This window comes from Tiliqua scincoides, chromosome 10 (genome assembly GCF_035046505.1).
Source record: "Tiliqua scincoides isolate rTilSci1 chromosome 10, rTilSci1.hap2, whole genome shotgun sequence".
Taxonomy (NCBI): Eukaryota; Metazoa; Chordata; class Lepidosauria; order Squamata; family Scincidae; genus Tiliqua; species Tiliqua scincoides.
This window is the reverse complement of record NC_089830.1, coordinates 2,803,233-2,824,955: the sequence shown is the minus strand read 5'-3', so window position 1 is coordinate 2,824,955 and position 21,723 is coordinate 2,803,233. Positions and strand designations below refer to the sequence as shown.

The 21,723-nt window shown below is 49.0% G+C and overlaps 1 protein-coding gene across 1 annotated transcript in view; it reads right to left on the bottom strand.

The window, feature by feature from the left end:
* Positions 1-1,790: 1,790 nt before the first annotated feature.
* The window catches only part of LOC136661223 (zinc finger MYM-type protein 4-like), a 56,573-nt gene continuing 36,640 nt past the window's right edge, over positions 1,791-21,723 (bottom strand). The window contains exons 14-29 of the mRNA XM_066638294.1: positions 20,609-20,781; positions 19,957-20,140; positions 18,072-18,215; positions 17,253-17,290; positions 16,557-16,701; positions 15,458-15,576; positions 14,681-14,849; positions 13,956-14,009; positions 12,885-13,064; positions 12,539-12,633; positions 11,207-11,378; positions 9,068-9,219; positions 7,703-7,814; positions 5,897-6,145; positions 4,950-5,076; positions 1,791-4,315 (exon numbers count right to left, since the gene is read on the bottom strand). Coding sequence (XP_066494391.1) covers positions 4,108-4,315; positions 4,950-5,076; positions 5,897-6,145; positions 7,703-7,814; positions 9,068-9,219; positions 11,207-11,378; positions 12,539-12,633; positions 12,885-13,064; positions 13,956-14,009; positions 14,681-14,849; positions 15,458-15,576; positions 16,557-16,701; positions 17,253-17,290; positions 18,072-18,215; positions 19,957-20,140; positions 20,609-20,781 — 2,321 coding nt within the window. The 3' untranslated portion in view covers positions 1,791-4,107. The remainder of the gene's footprint in view (positions 4,316-4,949; positions 5,077-5,896; positions 6,146-7,702; positions 7,815-9,067; positions 9,220-11,206; positions 11,379-12,538; positions 12,634-12,884; positions 13,065-13,955; positions 14,010-14,680; positions 14,850-15,457; positions 15,577-16,556; positions 16,702-17,252; positions 17,291-18,071; positions 18,216-19,956; positions 20,141-20,608; positions 20,782-21,723) is intronic.

Below are 21,723 nucleotides of genomic sequence, written 5' to 3'. Positions count from 1 at the left end.
GTTAGTGCAGAACTGGGAGTCGGTGGTGATCCGGGTGATGGATGTTTCTGTAAGCAGATTCTTTCTCATCAAGATGTAGGTGAACAGGGTTGCTTCCAAGGGTTAGCAGAGCCAGCTAAAATGCCAGTGTCTTGAATCTTGAGTCCAGGTTTACATAGGTGAGTGTAGAATGCAGGTGCAATAAGATGCAGATGTTTTGATACAAAGTACAGATGTCACTGGAAATTACATTCACAGAAGGCAAATACAAGATGGAAATACAGAGGTGACTGGGCAGAGCCTGGGGGCAGTCGTGTGCCCCCCACAGAGTGGCACCTGGGACACATGCCTCTCAGGCTTCACCCAAGGTCAGCGCGCATCTCATGCCTGGACACGGGGTCAAGGTGGAGCAGCTTGACGTCTTCGCCTCCTCTGGGCAGCCCCCCAGGTGATCCCTGGTGAACGGACCCAGATTCCTTCCTCCACTGCAAGGGTCCTGCTCGTGTGTTGGTGCAGAGCTCTGGATGCCGCCTTTCCCCTTCTGGAAGGCCAGCAAAGTGCTTTGCAGCAAAGCCAGGTGGTCAGTGCAGGGGGTGTGTGCTCAGGACAGGAGTGCACAAGCAGGGCCATCTTTGGAGCTGTGGGGTCCCAGGGCCGCAGCCGAGGCCAGCAGGATCTCAGAGACGTTTCTCAGTGGTGGGATGGCAGGCGAGCCAAATGCGCCAAGTGTGGCTCCAACTGGGACCAGTGGGTCTGATGGACCAAAGGTCAATGGTCCAAGTGGATCTCAGTCCATCCAGATAGAAAACCGTGGACAAGGCTGGAGCGCATCACCCTGGTGCATGGCCCCCTCATCGCTGAAGCCATAGTCAGCCTTCCTTCCCACTGTTATTTGCCTTTTGTCAGTATCTAGACAATTTTCAACATCATTTCTTTGCAGCACACTGACCTCTTGTGAGGTCACTTCCAGCTTCCAACTCTTCCAGCTTCTGTGGCTGTTTCTAGGGCAACTGTCTATAGCAGTGTTTCTCAAACTGTGGGCTGGGACCGACTAGGTGGGTCCCGTTTATTTTTAATAAATTAGACTTCATGCTCCCATGGAATGTGACTGCATTTGGGGAAATGTTATAGACCTGTACTTTTAAAAAGCTACTATATATATATTTTTTGACAAATAGTAAATGGAAATTACTCCTGAGTGTGTGTCTGTAAGATTGCAGCCTAGGATTTTTCCTGCTTGTTGATGTCACTTCTGCTCATGACATCACGTCCGGTGGGTCCTGACAGATTCTCATTCTAAAAAGTGGGTCCTGGTGCTAAATGTGTGAGAACCTCTGGTCTATAGCAACAAATTATCCCTCTTTCTCTACCAATGGAGGAAGAAGGGCAGACAATTCATTACTACAGCTGGCTGCCCTAGAAGCAGAGCCACAGAACCCAGAAGAGTTTTTCAGTGATTTTCAAGCACTGTGCTCCAAACTCCCATGGCACACCATGGACTTCCATGGCACACCAATGTGCCACAGTGCACTGGTTGAAAAATCACCCTGTGATTTTAGCTCTAGAGAATCTCAGCTCTAGATTCTAAGAGCTCAAGGACAGGGATCTGGCCCTTTACTTTGCTGTGTCCAGTGTTGTGCTTTGCTATCATTTTACTAAAGTTTTCCACCATCTCAGTTATCACCAATACAGATCTCTCATCCTGCTGCATCTTAAATCTGTTTTGCTGCCAACACAAGCTGGATCCCAGGTGCACCGTGAAAACAAGAACTCCTCTGGAGGCAGAAAAAAAACTGAACTCATCCATCATATACAAATATACTGATTTTATTCTACGGGAATCTCTGTTAACTGCTATCAAGGGAAAAAAACTGGGAAAAGATTTTCATTTTTTTTTTGTTTTAAGAATTCAACAAGATGGTTTTTGGATATTTCCCTTGCCTATTATTCCCTGAAGGAAAAAAAAAAATTCACACAAGTTCTAAGGAAAACAAAAAATAAAAAGTCTGACAGACATAAATAGCTGCACTTTTCGAGGAGAGGTCACCTACTGTGGGCCTCTCGATTACAGATTAGTAGGAGGACTCTGGGCAGTTACATGCAACCAAGACACCACTTTTAAGAATTTCTTTTTTTTTTTCTTAATTTTTTTACAGCCATACAGTAAATGGATTGTATCTGTTCTCATCAAAACAGGGGGGAAAAAAACCAGCTCATTAAAAAAATGTGAAGGGAAAGTTCCAGAAAAACATATTTGCTGTCTGAACCTGGAACGGTGCGTCCGCTATTCAACTACTAATTTATTATACTGCTACAAGAGGTGGGGGCGGAGAAGGCGGAGGGAATTAGTGTTTTAAAACACTTTGAAAATCATGTACTTCAAACTGCAGGGAATTTAATGGAAAGGGCATGGCCTGGTTCAAATTCCTTCTCCCCTCCACCTACCCACAGAAATCGGGGGGGGGGGTGCTTTTAAAAAAAAAAGATATTTCACACAGTCTTCTGTATTTCCCAAATACAAGGTGGATTTCATCACAAGCAGAGGGGAACCAGGACTACCAAAGTACACAATGGCGAGAAATGGTTTTTATTGTTGTTACCTGCGTTACTGTTAAAAAGACTCTAAAACACATGCACGCACACGCACACACACAGAAGTTTTTTGCCCCAGTGCTGCAGAGATTTGAATAATATTTTTTTTTTTAAAAAAAGCACTCACTAGCCAGAACTTTGCTTTAGAAAGTTGGTGGCTGAAACAAAACCACCCATAAAAAGGTGTAATTCTATTTTTTTATTTAAAGTTTTAGTTTCTCATGGGATCCAGCAAGAGTAAGAAACAGTCTTGCACTTGAGAGCACAATGACATGGGTTTGTCTACTGGGGGGGATGGGGGTTTGCGGGGAGGGGCAGATGTTCCTTGGTTCAGGCCACTGAACATTCTCTTTGAAACACGGGCCCCTTCCCTATGTGTCCTTCAGCCTTTCTTGTCAAAGCACATCATCCTGCCCCACAGATCAGGGTGCTCTTGCACCTTAAAGGGAGTTTTGTGGGTGGTATCGGGAAAGAAACAATCTGAACTGTCATGTTTGGAAAACCAGAAGCACCCTTTCCTCTAAAACCACAGAGTAGATGCAGAAGCTGCTGCTGGGCTTGATTTAACAAAAAAAAATGGGGGGAGCAGAGCTCCCCTAGAAAAGTTTCTGTGTATCTCTGCCATTGACGGCAGTTGCAATGGGCTGCGGAGGAGGGGGGAGTTCTGAACCAGACTGGAGTGCCTGCATGTGTGTGTGTGCATGTGTGAATGTACTGGAATTATCCACTTCATCAGAAAGTAACCTGCTTGGAGGGGAGGCTTGCAGCAGCTGCCCGGCAAGGTGCCAGAGTGTCTACAGCAAGGGCCTCCCACTGGAGCTCTGGCCTCTGGCACCCAAGCCTTGCACACCTTCAGCCCAACTTCTGGTCAAACCAGCCTTACGGAACATTTAATCGGAGTTAAAAAAAATAAAAAAGTACAATAAAATTATAAAGGGGGCAGGAAAGGTAAGGGGCAGAGGGTGTTCCAGGTACAAACGGTGTTCCCGATGGATTCCCATCCTCCTACACTCTGATTCACGTCTTACAGATTGTGTTAGGAAACCCCAAGTATCTGTGGGCAGCAGCTACACCACAAAAGCACCCTGGGGGTTTACCCTAGCTGGTCTTTGCTTCCATGGTTACGAGGGGAGGATATACACAACAGGTTCTCTTCTTAAGAAAAAGAAATCCATAATTAGTTTTTTTATCCCACATCAAAGCACCACTGGGAGGGGGGGAGGGGAAAAAACCAGGCCTCAAGTTCATCTTCAGAGAGTGTTTCAGGATCGGTCACCGCCGTCGAGCCCCCGGTTTTTTTACGCCTCCTGCACTTTTCCATCCTTGGAGTCCAGCTTGCAATCCACTGTGGCGTCTCCTGAGAGTTGATGCGGCGGGACAGAGAATGACTTCCAAAGGCTGGAGGTGTTCACAGTTTGGTGCTTCTTCTGAAGTGTATTGGAAAGGGAAGGACAAAAACAAACAACCAAAAAAGGGGGGGAGAGAAAGAGGAGGAGGCCGGGGGGGGGGAGAGAGAAAATGCCCCTGCTCCCAAATTTAGTCCGAAAGCTCCGGGTCCGAGTCCTCCCCTTTCACTTTGGCCAGTTCTTCGTGCACCTCCCTCACCATCAGGATTCGTGTTAACATGATGTCCAAAGTCCCAGGATCTATTGGCATCGTGGAATACCACATGGGGCTGTTGGGGACGCAGGAGCGCTCCGGCTGGAGGTAAAAGACATCGCTCCTCTGCTTCACGCTTTCAGAACTGTTTGGGGGAATAAACGTGCTCGGGTGAGGAGGCGGCAAAGAGGTAAGCAGGCATTTCAATTGATAACTCAGACAACGGACTACTGCGATAGGAGAACTAAGCCCCAGAGTCAGGAGGCTGGTCGAAAACTAAGGCAAAGCAACAGGAAGTGATGCAAGAAGGAGAGGAGCTTGGGAAGGGTCTTCAAGACCACCCCATCCAAGACACCCACTGAAGTGGCTGCCTCTGAGGACAGACTGGTTGGGAGGCCCACCGCCTCCCACTGGCTGGATTCAAAAAGGAAGAGGAAATTGAAGCGGATGGATGGAGGATGCGCCACCACTCTCCTCTCCCCCACATTTCAGCTTCCACTCCACCTCCCCTTCCTTTTCAAATCTAGGGGGGAGGAAGAGCGGCAGAGATGGCAGCTAGTGCTCTACAAGGAAGCTAGCAACGGTAGGTCTTGGGATGGCCATCAGTTTCCTGTTTTGTTCTCAGGCTAGAGGAGGACTGACCAATGAGGCCAACGGGAAATGCTTGCTGGGAAATGGGTCAGAAATGACTCTCCTTGTGCACTGCAGACGGTCAGCACTCCCTCTGCGCCATCCAACGAGGGGAAGGGAACAAAACCACGGAAGGGGGTGTCACTCACCACTTCGACAAGTAGAATTCATAGAGCCGAACTGGGCACCTCAAGGGGTTGTCCGTGTTCTCGACCATCTCCACCGCCGTCGGGACGTCGTCACCTTCATGGCGTTTTCGTTTGCCTACCAATTTATCTGGGAACGAGAGAGAGGACAGGAAACATCATTCATCTTCCCAGTGGGCTAGCAGGCGAAAGCAGGAACAACAGCTTGTGCGACTCTTCTTTGCAGGAAGAACAATACACAGCGCACACAGTGCAAATGATACACAGCGCACATAGTGCAATCCTGCCTACATCAGGTGGACTTCATGCAGCCTGACGGGTGTGCAAGACCTCCAGTCCTTATCTCTCTGGTTTTGGCGGTATGCTTAGCAAGTGCTAAGACTAGACATTTAGGAAGACTCTCACCCAACTCCTTGCTCAAGGCAGGGCCGCCACCCACTTACAGATCTGTGTGAGAAGCACCGGCTAAGATGCAAACTGGCACCTTTGTACTCTGCGCTGCTTTTAAAAATTATTATTTTTTTAATGAATCCAATATTTGCTCCGTTTCCCCAGGATGTTCAATCAACACACATTGTGCACATTTGCATGACTTCTCTTTACATAATTAATTCTACTTTTGCAAGTCTTGGGGAGAGACGAAGAAAAGGGCAACCACACTTCCAGGCCTCTGGGGACCATATTCAGCCACTCCTCCTCTGGCTGTTGAGACTTCATCCAGTCAAAAATGACCCACTTATTTTCAAAGACAGTTTTGTACCCACAAGAACTAGAAACTTGCTTTTACAAAAGCAAGCCTAGACTCTCAGGAAGCTGAACTCTGTGCCCAGGGTCGTGTCCTATGGGTAGTGGCCCCTCTGTAGAATCACAGCACGCCATGCAGCCCACTCAAGCCTGCAAGCCGCTCCATTCGCGGTAGGGGGAGGACACCCTGCCCCAGCCCCACACACCTGGCTCCACCTCCTGCTTTTGGAAAGGAGGGAAAAAGCGCAGGTAGGTCAGCTTGGTGTTGTACTTCAGAGTCCGGGTGCGGCGCATGACGTGGGCGAAGGAGAGCTTCATGTGCTCGTTGACGTTCTTCAGCTGGAAGTATTTGGTGTTAAAGAAGAGCAGCGTGTTCAGGAGGACGATGGGAGAGTAGGCGCCCAGCTGCTTGCACTCCCACAGGTGTTCCTCTTCTATCCGTGAGAACATGTAACCTGGACAGGAGGGAGGGAGATAGGAGTCCACTCAGTCCTTCGCAGCTGGCCCCACTGGGTGGACCATCGGGGGCCTGCAGGACAACAGGGGCAGCTCTTCCCTGCACTCTCAACCCTTCCTTGCCCAGTGCCCCGGAACAAACAGTGCTCTGGGCCTTAACAGCTCACCTTGCTACACAGCACGTTTACACTTGCAAGAGGAGAGCCCTGCTGGACTGGGCCCAGCAGCCTCCTCCGAGCAGTGGCCCACTGGAAGCCCACCAGCCACAGAGAAAGGCACACCCTACTCCCCCCAATCTCCCCTTGACACGAGCGTTCAAGAGGCAGACTACACCTTTAGAGCTGCGGGGAGCGTTCAGCCAGCTGGACCAGTAGCTGCAGCTAGCCTCATCCGCCCTGAACTTCAGTGCAGCTTCAGCTTGGCTTCCTGCCCACCCTGACTGACTAATTTAAGGGAAGCAGGAAGGACCACAACCGGGCGTGTGCACACTGCTCTTAGAATTTCAAAACACAAGCCCAAATTTTCAGTAGCAGGCCCCAAAGCAACTATAAGTCAAAAGTGCAATAAAACTTCATTCTAGAAAACTTATCTCAAGAGATAAGGCATTTTCAGGGAGAACAGAAGCAGATACCCCTTAAAGGCCGGATGGAATGGGGGGCCTTTTAAACCCCCTTAAGAACTGAAAGGGAGGAGGCATTCCCAATAATCTTCACAAAAGACAATTCCAGGGCCTGGGAGCCTTCACAGAGAAGACCCTGCACTCATGAGCATGTCAACCAATTCTCAGTAAGTGACTCCAATCAGAGCAGAACCTCCTCCAAAGCTTTTGATACACGGGCAGATCCAAGTGGTGAAAGGGTGGTCCTTGGAGGTGTCCAAGGACCAAACTGAACAGGGCTGTAAAGGTCACCATTACATCTTGAACCTGGACACAGCTGGGAAGCCCATGCAGCTCACAAGAAATTGGGACTTGTATGCCTCACAGTTATAATTTGCACGGTCTGCAGAGTGAGTGGGAGAAGCCGTTCATTCAGGGTCGCCCCCTCCGCCGGTGGAAAGGGACCTTGGCCCAACCCAGCAAGGCACACGGATTTTACTTAAAAGTTTTGCCTGCTCTCTGTCCAACTGTGAGACTTTCAAGGTGGTTCATCACATCAGCAAATAAAAAATACGCAAAAAAAACTCCTTTGGGGGAAAAAGTCATGCTACAGTCACACACACACCTCAGGCAACGTGCTCAGTTTTAAGCTTTGTGGTTTTAAGCCAGCATTTCAAAGAGAGCAAGGATGTGAGTGCAGCAATGCTTCTGGGGAGGCTGTTCTGTCCTGAAAGGGCCCTCAATCCCTGACCTCTATTCATTTTGGATTGCCTCCCCCCACCCTCTATCACTAGAAGCCATCACTCCCCTCCAGAGACTGTGCTGTCCCCTCTAATTTCTTTTCTCTGTGGACCACTTTGAGAACTTTTTTAAAAATTGAAAAGTGGCATATAACTATTCATCACAGCCATTACAGACTCAAGGAACATCTTATGGACAAAACCGAGAGCATTCTTACCGTTTGGAAGTATGGTTGGCTCCCAGATTTTCAACAGTTTTGTAAGCTCAATCATAAACCTGGAATAGGGCTCGGTAAAAATGTTATCTAGTCTACCGTTCTCAAACAGGTACTGTGGGAACAAAGAGTGAAGAAAAAGAAAAACAGATGACATATAACTTGTGGTTACTGTAGAACGGGGCAGACAAATGCTTCTGCCTTGTGCTCGTCCCCGTTCCCCCTCATGCTGGGACAACCACCTCCTGCATTTGCACAGGCAGTTCTGCACCCCAGAGCAGCAATGTGTGTGCCATGAAAGGTCTGCAGGTGCGCCGTGGGAATCTGGAGCACAGCAGCTGAAAATTGCTGAAGAACTATTCCAGATTCTGGGGCTCTGTTTTGAGGGCAACAGTCTGTAGTAATCGCCCTGCTGGTGGAGGAAGAGGGTCAAACAATTTCTGTAGTAAGCTGCTTTAGGAACATAGCCGCAGAACCCAAGTCTCCCGGAAGCCTGAAGTGACATCAAATGATGCAAAGACTGTGCAGAGAAGGCCACAGTGTGCCAGTGAAAAAATAACATTGAAAATAGCTGTTCCAGAGAATCGTCAGAAAATAGGATTGTTAGTCTGCTTTTTTGGGAGATCGCCCCTACTCTCAACTTCCACCAGAACCTGAAAGACTGGACTTGCAACGCTCTCTTCATTATGACATCTACGTGCTGTCAGGCTCCTGGGGGGTCCACAAAGAGGCACTCTAAGTGGCTACTCCTCCATTTTGGAATTCTCTTCCCTTGGAGATGCCAAGCCTGAGCTTGGGCATCTTCCCTGCAATGCAAAATAACCCAGTGCCCAAGGACGGGGTACAATGGCATGTAGTGGTCCCTCAGCATCCACAGGACCCCCTCGTGGATACTAAAATCTGCAGATAATGAAGTCTGCAGGGGCCAACACAATGCTGCAGTAACTTCCCTAGGTGCTGCGCACGGCCTCTAAGACTCCTGGATGTGACTTCTGGTCATGTCCAGGAGTCTGGGAGGCCATGACTTCTGGTCACGTCCAGGAGGTCCTCTGAGGCCCTTCAGCCGTGGGCTCGGCCTCCACGGATGCTCAAATCTGTGAATGCCGAGACTGTGAATAGGGAGGGCCCGCTGTGCTGTTACTAAGCAAAAACCGTTGAAATATCAATTCAGTTAAATATATCAACAAGAATGCATCCAAGTCTCTGCAGAGTTATTCTTGGCACACAGCCCCAGAATTGCCACCCGAGGGTAATCGACAGGAAAGGGCCTGGTCTCAACTGCATAAACAATCCTATTTGTTGGCCACACCCTGAAGCCCACAGTGAGAAGCATCACATCAGCAAGTGGCCCCAAGGAAGGACGGTCACCTGCTGAATTCCAAGGCACAGGTATAAGATGCTGTCGGGATCATACTTTTCACCGTTTGGTCGCCGCACCTCCTGGATGAATTGGCACAAGCCAAAACTCAGCTCCGAAAAGGAACAAGAGAGGATATCCTCTTTGAGCTTCACGGTCCGAACTGTGGGAGACAGAAACAGCAAAAGCACAACCTGTGACTCAAAAGACTGGCATTGAGCATCAGCAGAAATAGCCTGATGCTCAGGTTTCAGAATCAGCATTAACGGAGGGCTCCGTCTGCTGTGTAGGAAGTGAGAAATCCCTGTTCTGGTTTCCTAAGCACTTAAACGCCACGGTGTCATTCATTAATGGGGCAAGAAAGAGATAGCACTTCAGGAAGGAGACTGAAAGAGAGTACAAGTGCAGCCTATTTATCCACAGATTTTTATCTGTGGATTTGTCTCAAGGCGAATGGGGTGGCGGTCCTGAAAGTCACACACACCTTTGCCTCGCACTGCCCTCTTGCTCCATTTCCAGGCAGCCCAAAACACTGCAAAAAGGCTCCGCCTCGCCCAGGCAAGGAAACAGCCCTGGAGCCATGGAAGAGGCTCCCCTTGCAAAGGAACAGTAACATTCCTGGAGCCCCTGAGCCAGTGGAGGCTGAAGAGGGGAAGGGGGGACCAAAAACCTCTGTAGCCAGAACACATACAGCAAGGTGGAGCGCTCTCTCTCTCTCTCACACACACACACACACAGGTGCAGTAGCAACAGAGGGGATTGCTTAAAAAAAAACCCAGGAGTGTTTGCCGAGCTTTGGAGAGACAGGGGAGGGTGAGCAGAGAGCCGGACTACAATTGTGTCCCAGAATGCTCTGGGGCAGGAGTTTCCATGATGGCGGTGGCCAGGGAGGGTTGCAGGAGTGGCAGCAGCGAAGAGGAGGAGGAGAACCTGCAGTGCTGTCGGGAGGCTGCCTGGGACACAGAGGACGAGGCTTCCCAAGCAAGCTCAGGATCCCACCTGTGAAAGGGGAAGGAGGGGAGGGGATTGATAAGAGCTGCCTTAGTTTCCTTCCATCCAAAAGTGTCAGGCTGCAGGCTGTATCTGCGTAACTCTATGGGATTTAGCACAACACGTTTTTTGTGAATCACGCTGAGTCACGGAGCGGAACTAACGCAGATAAATAGGCTGTATCTATATAGTACACCCTGCTGCAACAACAACAAAAAAATCACTTGAATCCCTGGAGTGATGTAAATTAAACCCAGAGACTGACCTAATACTGCAGCCAGACCAAGGGACAGAGATTTGGAGTTTGAGGAGGACAAGAGTTGTTTTAATACACACATCTTGTAAATAGGGGATGTAAATATGTTCTCACTCAGGTATCAGTGAAGGAGGAGTCTGCAGGAATCTGCTTCCCTCCTCATAGTGGGAGATCTGGAACAGGAGAACACTCTGAAAATGGCCTGCTGGTCCTGTGCATGAATTGAACTTTTTAACAGATTGGGGTACATCATAATCTGAGAAAAACAAAGTCTTGGGGTATCCCTGTGTGGGTTTGATTACATAATTCCATCTTGGGATCCCTGGCCTACTACAACCAAGCAGGCTACAGGGCTCTCTTCTAAGGCAGTGGCTCCCAACCTAGAGTACGCGTACCCCCCCAGGGGTACTTGAAAAAGAACTGAATAGTGGTAGAAAAGGGCAGATCTGTATTAGAAAGCCTTGCAGAGCTGACAAAGTAGGAAGGAAGGCAGCTAGTTGGCTGCAAAAGCCCCACCAACTGCTAGTTTTTGGTCACCAAATTGTGTATTATCAGATATGGGTCAGAAGTTGAAAACTTAGAATTGAACTAACAGCAACCATAACCATAACAATATGCAAACAGGAGGGGTACCATTTATGGAAATGAGCTGCCAAGGGGTATGCAAGTGAAATAACATTGGGAACCACTTTCCTAAGGAACACATTTAGGATCAGGACATTAGAATGAACACCTAGAGTTCTTGAACAAGACATTTTCAAAATCTCTCTCTCTCTCTCTCTGTGAACTGGATCTTGTTGTCTCCCATCTCATCCCACCCTTCTAGAACTGTTCTGCAGAAAGACTGAAGCCTACCCTTCTACCTCCAATCCAGACCACCATACCCCCCCAAAAGTGGCATTACCTCCAAATTTCAGGTCTCCTTGGTCTTCGTGTGAGTTTTTCCACTGGACCCAATTCTTCCAGGCGTTCACCCCGTACATGTACTTGAGGCTCATTCCAGAAACGGAGCAGCCGGGGTAGGAGCTCTGCAGGAGCATCCGGGGCTCCACAGGCACAATAGACTTCTTCCGCCCCTGAGAGAAAGTCAGAGAGTGCGCGAGGGGCCAGCCAGAACTATGCACTGGAACAGCCTCCAGGACAATTATGAACACTACATTCTAGACATGTACCAGTTTCCAACACGCTATTTGTGTAACACTGAGTGTAGCTGAGAAATGGTCTGTGGGGAATGGCAAAGATGAGGGGAGGGGAGAGGCAACTTGTCCCACCTCAGAAGGACTTGCCGTAGACACTAGCCAGATAGGTCGAGAGAGGTTTTGAGCCAAAAATCATGGAATTTTCTATGACCCTCAGATCAATTGGGGGGGGGGGTTAAACTTAGGGGGGTGTCTGACTATAGTTTTGTCTGATTTTACCTGAGGCCAGGTCCTGAAAAATAACCTTCCAGTAATTGTTACCTAATAACTGTACAGTCTCTAATTTATTAAATATAGTAAAAGATCATAAGATACATTTTTATTCATTAACTTTCTCAATTCTGGTCTTCACACCCTTTCTGCAAACACTATCAGAGTAAGTGCACTGTAAACAATATACCAGCAGAACCATTAATCAAACCTTCTCTAAGGTACCTGGTGTGTTCAGCCAGAGGCTCTACATATAACATACAATTTTTAACAGTGGAGAGACAAGCAACAAGAAATTAGCGTGAGTAAGTGCAGCTGCACATAGCTACAACCCTATTTACTCAGACGTAGACCCCCCCATTGCTTTCCATGTGTGTTATTCTTAAGTAACGGTGCACTGATTTGTAGCCTTGGCCTTTGTTTCAAATGGAAACAAAGAATACATCCTGGTGCTTAAAAAAAACGAGACCCCTGCCAAACATTGCAAAATGGAACAAGGGTGCAAAAGGGTCTACTAAAGAGAATGAGGCTTGTTTGATTTAGATGGAAGCCTTGATAACTTTGGCTGCAACTTTGCGGGGGGGGGGGGGGTTGTTAATAGCCCTCTAATTTTCTCTGCATTGTCCTCTTGCTTCTCTCCAGCAGCAACTTGCTTGAATAGCCCTGACCCCTAAGCTGGCAGATAAGGCAAGGAGATGACCTAAGCTTGATTTACAGGCAGAAATTTCTTGCCTTATAGGCGAGTATCTACGGTAATTTCACAGTAGAGACTGAGGAAGCCAATACATCTTAGACACGCATCACCCGAGGCTGAGCCCCCCCCTTACCCGTCTTTTAGGCTGTGGAAACCCGTCTCTGTGTCTCCGCCTGGCTCGTGCCCGTGAGTGAAGACCCAGTCCTTTGCTGATCGGGTCGAAGGAGTCTAATTGAGAAACAGAAGCAGAGGTTAGTGGGAACGTGGCAGCCAGAAGGGCAAGATGAACTGCCATCTTGGAGTAGGAGATGCCTGGAATAGATGGGAACTGCCAGGGCAGCCAATCAGGAAGCCTGTCCCCAAACTCAACCAAGTCAAATGCTCTAAGTCAGTGCAAGGAACACATGACTGTTTCCCAGGAAAAGGAGTTCATCTCATACAAGGGGGGGGGGGAATATTTCCTTCCAGAACAGACCTACCTGAAGGAAAGTCAGCCTCCAGGTCCTGCTCCAGCTCTCCTTTAGAGAACTGCCTGGGCTCTGGTTCTGGCTCTGGCACTGTATTGGAGCGTAAGGCATAGTGGTTTAGCTCGTCCTCCCAGCTGTGAGGGGTAGACACTGCTTCGGACTCCAGGTCTCCACTGTAAGTGCTGCCTTGATCTGCAGTTGGGAAAGAGGGAATGAAAGGGGAGGGCATGCAAGAACAGCCAAGCTAGCAAACCGCCATTTGCCTGTGGGTGGTTGCAACTCTCGACAACTAGGCAGGGAACCATAATAACAGTTGGATTTTTGTTCCTCCCGTATTAAATCACAAGTTATTGATACATTTGGGAACCATTTGACTAGTGTATCTTGGTCACAATGCCCCGAACAGCCTCTTCTTCCCAGATCAGCCAGGCACTGCCATCTGGGGTCTCGAAAGATCCAAGATGGTGGCACCCAGGGAAACACGTAGGACAGGCCACCAGGCATTTCTCTGGCACCCTAAGGCATCGTGACACAGTTTGGGAACTGGTCCCCTAGTCCAGGGGTGCTCAAACCCCGGCCCGGGGGCCACTTGCGGCCCTCGAGGCCTCTCAATGCGGCCCTCAGGGAGCCCCCAGTCTCCAATGAGCCTCTGGCCCTCCAGAGATTTGTTGGAGCCCACACTGGCCTGATGCAACTGCTCTCAGCATGACGGCCAACTGTTCGAACTTTCGCATGAGCTGTGGTATGAGGGCTCCCTCTATTGCTTGCTGTTTCACATCTGTGATGCAGCACTGGCAGCAAAGGAAAGGCAAGCCTTGCTTTGTGCAAGGCCTTTTATAGGCCTTGAGCTATTGCAAGACCTTCATTCATTCATAAGTTCATCTTTAATAAATTCATTTATGTAAACTTATGTATTTATTCAAATTTTAAATGTAAATTAATTCCCCCCCGGCCCCCGACACAGTGTCAGAGAGACGATGTGGCCCTCCTGCCAAAAACTTTGGACACCCCTGCCCTAGTCAAACCTTTTGTGGGCTAGGAACTTTTGTGGGCATATTTGGGGAAGTCCAGTTGAGCACTAACCTTTCTCAAATATCTTAGGGTCCAGAAACAGCTCGTGCTCAGATGTCTGGGAGCCTGAAAAAAGTGCAGAAGGGAACAAAGAACAAAGAAGAAAGAAGGGAACATATCACTGTTCTTTAGAGAACAAGCCATTCCAAAACATAATGATTTTGTATGATGCACCCTTATACAGAGCTGGATCACCAAGACCATCTAGTCCAAGACTCCAACAGCTTCCCAAGGTCTCTAGCAAGAACCTTTACCTTTCAGCCTTGCTGCCAATATGCTGCACCTGCTGATGCCAGGAATCGAACCTGGGACCTCCTGCCATGCAAAATGCATGCTCTATCACTAAGTTGCAGACCCAGCTCTGCTGCACCTGAAACTTGTTCAGGGCATGTAAGTGATAACTGCTCTTGCAAACTGAAAAACTGTTAGGCTTGAGTTAACTGGCCTCTGAAATTTCAGTCGTCAATATCATAAATGACAAGAGAACAACAAAAAAATACTTGTCACAGAGTTTTGCCAAGGGTGGGGGAAACAAGGGATTTAAAGAGCAGAGCAGGCACAGCCCTTCTAAAATGGGTCACTTCGCAGGAGATTAATACACAGTTTTCTGACAGAGCCAAGGTACAGCCAAGTTCGGAAAGAACTTTGAGGTATACATTCACCTTTCCCAGTAAGGTTTGCTCCCCCACCCCAAACGCACATGCACACACGGCCTTCTGAACTCCTCAACTACGCACCTCCTCGGGAGTGCTCTTTATCCTTCTCGTCTTCTGCTATCATTTCTGCCATCTGAAAGAGGTCTGCTTCGAAGGGGGTGGCCGAGTTCTTCTCCTTGACATCTGGAACTGTTTCTATGACCTTGCCAGTGTTTTCCAGGGCAGGGGGGACAAACATTGGGACTGGGACCTACAGAGAAGAGTTGGTTTGTGCCAATGGAATGGCTCGGCAGCAAAGACCCAAACAAGAGCAACCTCTGTGGGTAGAAAATGCACTTCCAGCAGGGCGTAAGAAGAACATAAGAAGAGCCCCACTGAATCAGGCTAAAGGCCCATCCAGTCCAGCTTCCTGCTTCTCATAGTGGCCCATCAGATGCCTCAGGGAGCACACAAAACAAGAAACCTGCATTCTGTTGCCACTCCCTTGCATCTGGCCTACTTCACATGGCTTGTAACCTGGGATGGACTTCTCCATCAATGTGTCCAGCCCCTTTTAAAAAGGCATCTAGGCCAGACGCTATCACCACATCCTCTGGCAAGGAGTTCCACAGATTAATGACACATCGGGTAAAGAAATATTTTCTTCTGTCTGTTCTAACTCTCCTGACATTCAATTTTAGCGGACTGGTTCTAGTGTTGTGCGAGAGGAAAAAACACCCCTCGAGCCACCCTCTGCATAATTTTATATGCCTCTATCAGGTCTCCCCTCAGGCACCTTCTTTCTAGACTGAAGAGTCTCAAATGCTGAAGCCTTTCCTCATCCGCTTTGAGCAGCCCACCGCTAAATGTATTACTTACGGGTATTGGCATTCCCATGGGAACTGGTGTGTACTGGGTGAAGAGATGAAAAGGGACTGGCACAAACACGGGTACAGGGACAGGCACCACAACAACCTTGGGTAGAACTTCTTCTTCCTCTGTTATGTTAAAAAAACATAAATATATATATGTTTATATATACAGTTGGACCTCAACATCCACAGGGAATTCATCCCCCCCCCCACACACACCCTGGATACCAAAATCCACGTATAATGAAATCTGCAGTCAGGCCTCACAGGACATCTGGACATGGTCGCATCCAGAGGTGTTCTGAGGCACGGGGAAGCTGCACACAACCTCCCCGCGACTTAGAAGGTTGGCTGGAGTTTTCTAAAAGGCAATTCTGATTTTTGGTTAAAACAGAAGTGCCTTTCAGAAGGCTCTGAAAGGGCTTCTGAAGCCTCCCCGCAAAAGAGCTCACAGGCACGAGCTCTGGAGGACAAGGGGCAACATCACATTCACTTCTCTTTAAGAAGCTGGTCACAAGTGCGGCTCCCAACTCACCAGGCCTTTCTGCATGGAGGTGCTGCACAGGCAAACCGAGACTCCTGCTCGCATGCAGGTGATTAAGAGATAATCCCCAGCCAGGGAAACACAACAGAATGCCCAAGTCTCAGCCAAGAGGCCTCTTTCCCCAAAGCCAGTCTGCTGCTACGCTGGGACTTCTGTATGCTGTGAGAGGCCTCGGAAAGGGGTCATGGTGGCAGCCTCTGGAGTGGAGCAAGAACTCTAACTCGTTTATCAAAGGCTTTTGAGGTCATACACACTGTGAAACCAGTTAGCACTAACAGGTGTTCCCGAACCTAAGATTCAGATGCTGCAGCCCAAAGCTTCATGGCACCTCCTCCACTCCGTCTTAATACAAATGCACACACACCCTGGGGCATCTTTCTCGTGCATAGCAGGATCAGTTTTTCTTCTCATCCCCTTTCGTTTGTTTTGCTTAACATATGATGACTCCCAAAGCTTGCTCACTACTCTGGGATGCCTCATTGGGGTCCTATTAAAGGTATTATGCTCAGACTCCCTGACACACACACACTTGCCTGGTTCCTTGCAACGTCTGCTGACATACCTGTCTGGCATTCCTTATGCTGCGTATGAGGCTTGCAAGAGGTAGCCTTGGTCTGAGTGATGGGCTTGCACAGCAAGGCTTTGTTCTTAAGAAGCCGGGGTGGCTGCGAAGGAGGCAGCTTCAGAGCATCTGTCTGAGTACTGGCCTGGGAGAAGAGGCAGAAAAGGGTGACTCTTGGGCTAAAGGGTAACTCAAGCCATGTCAAGAGTCTCACTGCCCAGACTCCTTCCGAAATTCCCACCTCCTCTCCTCCCGGAACCAGGAACCTGCAGTTCTTTGTGCATTAAAGACAGTTAGCAATCTATGTTCTGTTAAAGATTTTGCACCTAATTCACTAGGAAGCTCACTGCCCAGGGAAGGCTGTCCTTCCACTGCCCCAGTTCCTTCTCTCATGACAGTCACAAAGGTAGTCAACATTATCCCGATAAAGTTTTGCCTGCAGTCTAAACCTGATCCCTGCTGCTGGTGGCGAGAACCTAGTTTAATTGGTTTCATATGGCTTCTTTGGCTTTACTATTGCCCCTGAAATTTCTTCCTGATTTTTATTCTATGCTTTAAATATTTGTAAGCTGTCCTGAACTTCCATTTTTGGGACTATGAAGGTGGGATGCAAACTTTATAATGAAGTAAAATGAAGTTAAATAAAATAATATTTTATTAATTAAAAGCTAGTCCCAGGAACTTTTCAGAACTTACATCTCCAATTATTTTTGCTGTCACAGTAGGAACCGCACCTGTTAAATGGAGAAAAAAGGAAAAACATGACATTGTTGACCTTGCTACATAATATCTAGAATGTTCTCCACATATATTACAGGGGCTCCCCCCCCCCGTATTAGCAGGAGATATGGCGCCCCCACGAGGATACCAAAAGCATGGATGAAAGAGAACCCTACACTTAGTGTGGCGCCAAGCACTCCTGTCTCTTCTTCTTTGCAGCCTGTTACAGAATACTAGAGGAGGAACATGAGAAGCAGTCACCTGGAATGCTAGAGGAGGGAGATAGCCAGAACACTAACAGGAAGCAGGAAACTTCCTGCTTCCTGTTAGTGTTTCTTAATCTACCTCCTCTAGCATTCCAGCTGACTGCTTCTCGCATTCCTCCTCTAGTGATCTGTAACAGGCTGCAAAGGAGACAGCAGTGCTTGGCACCATAGTAAAGGAAGACAGAGAAGTAATGGGCGTGTGGGAAGGAGGCAGCAGCAGAGAACCGCAGATAAGTGAATCCGCTGATAAGTGAATCCGTGGATACGGGATCCATCGATACAGATCGCCTGCATTATTTTTATTATTATTTTGAATAGTTATATCCTGCTTTTCAACAAAAAGGTTTACAGAGAAAAATCAAATAACTGACTGGCAATATATGACACAGGACCACACTCTTTGGCTGTATGCGCCATGGCTTCCAGCAACAAAAGAAAGTCAATTTGTATCACAGAAACAAACAGAATTTTTGTCCTTCAAGCCTAACAGATGGAACCCTTTCCCCTGGTGCACCAATGGTTGCTTTACCTTGCAAAACGTTATTGGAATTGGCTGTGGGTTGGGCAGCAGGAGCGCTGGCGAGGGACACCACGTTGGCTATAACTGGAGTGGAATCCTTCCTGAGAGACGGAGGGGGGCCTGTCGAAGGAGTTGGTGTCATGGAAAGATTTGCTGGGGGGGGGGGAGACAAAGTTGGGTAAATGTTAACACCACCAAATGCTAGTTTAGACATGTATATCACTGCTTGAGTGAACTGCACCTGAACTGGTAAAAGGTGACGTGGAAGCTCCATCTCTTGTGTTAAATCTCCCACGGCTCATTCTCTCTCTCACACACATACACACAAACACCACTGCACAATCCTACATGCATACAGGAGCTCACACGCACACTGGCTCTTGCAAACCGCCCTGAGAAGGAATCTACTGCTGCAGAGAGTGAGGACAGCAAAATCCCCTGGACCAGGCCTTCGACAGTGTAGGTTCAAGTCTCACCTGCTGCGTATCCTCAAGCTCACTTCATGGGCACAGCTGACTCCTTTACTCTGCTGCATGCACAAGAGAGGGCAGTCCTGTTCAACATGTTCAAAGGACAGTCCTGGGACTGGGAATTGCCAGCCACCTTCCCATTTGGGAACAGTTTCATCTATCGACATCTGTATCTTCCACTAGAATCTCACACCACAAGTTTGGGATCATCATTTTGAGTTTAGAGCACACGAGGGGGTCCTGCGATAAAACGCTGTAACTGATTCCCAGTTGTGAAGGGAAGCACCTTGCGGGAGTGCCTTTTTGGTAGGGGGTCAAGTTCTGTTAAAGAATTCTACCATGCACTGCAGCATAAACCATGGAGCCTCCCTCATGTCCTAGAACGATTTTGCTTCTAAGCTATCAAGTAAAGCTTCGTAGGAGAGGTAGGCCTGGCTCTATACCACAACTATGTCCGTGGGAGGGGGTCTTCTGCTTCTTTTCAGACACACCACCAATCCACACAGCCCCTGTCACTTGTAGCACCCCTGTGACATTTTGGCTTCATCAAGCCCATCACAAGAACGGCTCCACTGGATCAGGCCATAGACCCATCTAGTCCAGCTTCCTGTATCTCACAGCAGCCCACCAAATGCCCCAAGGAGCACACAAGACAGCAAGAGACCTGCATCCTGGTGACCGGGGAACAGATTCCAGACCATTCTGCTGTCCCATCTCTTACAAGGCCACAAGGGCAGTCATGGCATGTGAATTCACGCTATCTCCCGATCTCGTCTGATCTTGGAAGCTAAGCAGGGTCAGGCCTGGTTAGTACTTGGATGGGAGACCGCCTGGGAATACCGGGTGCTGTAGGCTTATACCATGATCTCGGAAGCTGAGCAAGGTCAGGCCTGGTTAGTACTTGGATGGGAGACCGCCTGGGAATACTGGGTGCTGTAGGCTTATACTATGATCTGGGAAGCTGAGCAGGGTCAGGCCTGGTTAGGACTTGGATGGGAGACCGCCTGGGAATACCAGGTGCTGTAGGCTTATACCATGATCTGGGAAGCTAAGCAGGGTCAGGCCTGGTTAGTACTTGGATGGGAGACCGCCTGGGAATACCAGGTGCTGTAGGCTTATACCATGATCTGGGAAGCTAAGCAGGGTCAGGCCTGGTTAGTACTTGGATGGGAGACCACCTGGGAATACCGGGTGCTGTAGGCTTATACCATGATCTGGGAAGCTAAGCAGGGTCAGGCCTGGTTAGTACTTGGATGGGAGACCGCCTGGGAATACCGGGTGCTGTAGGCTTATACCATAGTCTTTCGAGACTGAAGGTTGCCAACCAGGTGGCACACTCACTGGGTCCTAACTGGCCCTGCAGCTGTTGCCCCAACTATTCCCAGCACATCGTTCCAGCTGTGCTGTGTCAAGTCTTCTTTTACCTGTATTGTTCTGAGGCGGTGGGGGTGGCGGTGGCGGTGGGGCGAGCGGCGGTGGATCCGATGCACACTGCTGGTTGCAAAACATCAAAATGCAGAGCAAATTGCAAAAATGCTTGATCTCCCCTCGCCACTTCAGGGACTCGCCAAGTTTGCCCTGCCTTTTGCACCCATCACATTTGGACATCTAGGAAGAGGCAGGGGGGAAAGGGGGGCAGGGGGAGTGAGCAGGAGATGTAAAAGATACAACACACCTTAGATGCAGAGGCAGGGAAGCAGTAGACACAGACAGACAAGGGTTTTTTCCCATTTTTTTTTTAAAAAAGAAAATTCTGGGTGACATCTGGATGACATCAAGTGATCTGAATGCATCATGTATCACTTCTGGGTTAATAACATCACTTCCAGTGGGTCCTGACAGATTGTTTTTCCACAAAGTGGGTCCCAGCGGTAAAACATTTGAGAACCACTGCTTTAATGTGCTTTAACACCTGCACTTTCCATATAAATCAGGTGATTCATTCACATTGTTCCAAGGCCCTACCGTGACTGAAACAACATCTGAAGTGGGACATCCCTGTTCCCAGACCATGCAAGAGTTCTTGCTACCCTTCTGTGGATTCCAGACTTCCCTTAAGCACCGGCAGTAGCTTACCTGATAAAACAAAACCGTGAACTTGGACATGCAGTCTTCCGAACAGAATTCCTCCACCTTGCCCCCAAAGTGATTCTGGACCAGCTTGGGCGAGGTTTGCAAACAGTAGCTGCACATCTTACAGTGGTTTCCCCAACGCTTGGCCAAGTCGTGCTTATACAGCAGCTTGCAACCTGACAACATGAGAAGGAGAACAAAGAGCAGGTGAGTGAGATTCTTTCATCTACAACAGGGGTGTCGAACTCATTTCATCCTGGGGGCCACGTTGGATTTATGGCACCTGCTGAGGGCCGAACTCCAAATGTGGCACCAGGAAGTGGCCTCAAAACAGGAAGTGATATCATTTGTGACATCACTTCCTGTTTTTTTCAAAAAAAAAAAAAAAAAACCCCAACAACAAAAAAAACAGTGAGGCTTCCCCGTCGCTCTACTACCTCACCCCACCCCAGACCCCATCCTCTTAACACCCCCCAAGCAGCCTCTCTCTTCTGCCTCAGCCCCCCTAGACACAATTCTACCTCCAAGCAGCCTCTCTCTTCTGCCTCAGCCCCCCCAGACCCAATTCTACCCCCAAGCAGCCTCTCTTCTGCCTCAACCCCCAGACCCAATTCTACCCCCAAACAGCCTCTCTTCTGTCTCAGCCCCCAGACCCAATTCTACCCCCAAGCAGCCTGCCTCAGCCCCCCAGACCAAATCCTCTTAATCCACCCGGTTGCTCCGGCCCTCACTCTCCCTCTCCAGCTGCAGGTGAGCTGTGCCCGCGCCTGGGGATGGACCGGAGGCCGGGGAAGGTGTGTGCGGCTGCTCCGGCCCTCAGAATGACATTCTGAGGCCTCCTAAGGCCTTGAATGGTTGTTTCTGGGTTTTCCGAGAACCCGGAAGTGATCGTTCAAGGCCTTATGGGGCCTCAGAACGTCATTCAGAGGGCTGGAGAAGCGGCGCGTGGCGTTCCCAGCCCTTAGAATTTACTTCCAGGCATGACGGGAGCAGAGCTCTGGTCGAGGCTGGAGCAAGCAGGGGTGGGGCAGCTCCAGAATTCCCCCAAAGCCTGGGGGCCGCCTGAAATGGCTCTGCGGGTCGGATCCGGCCCACGGGCCTTTGACACCCCTGATCTA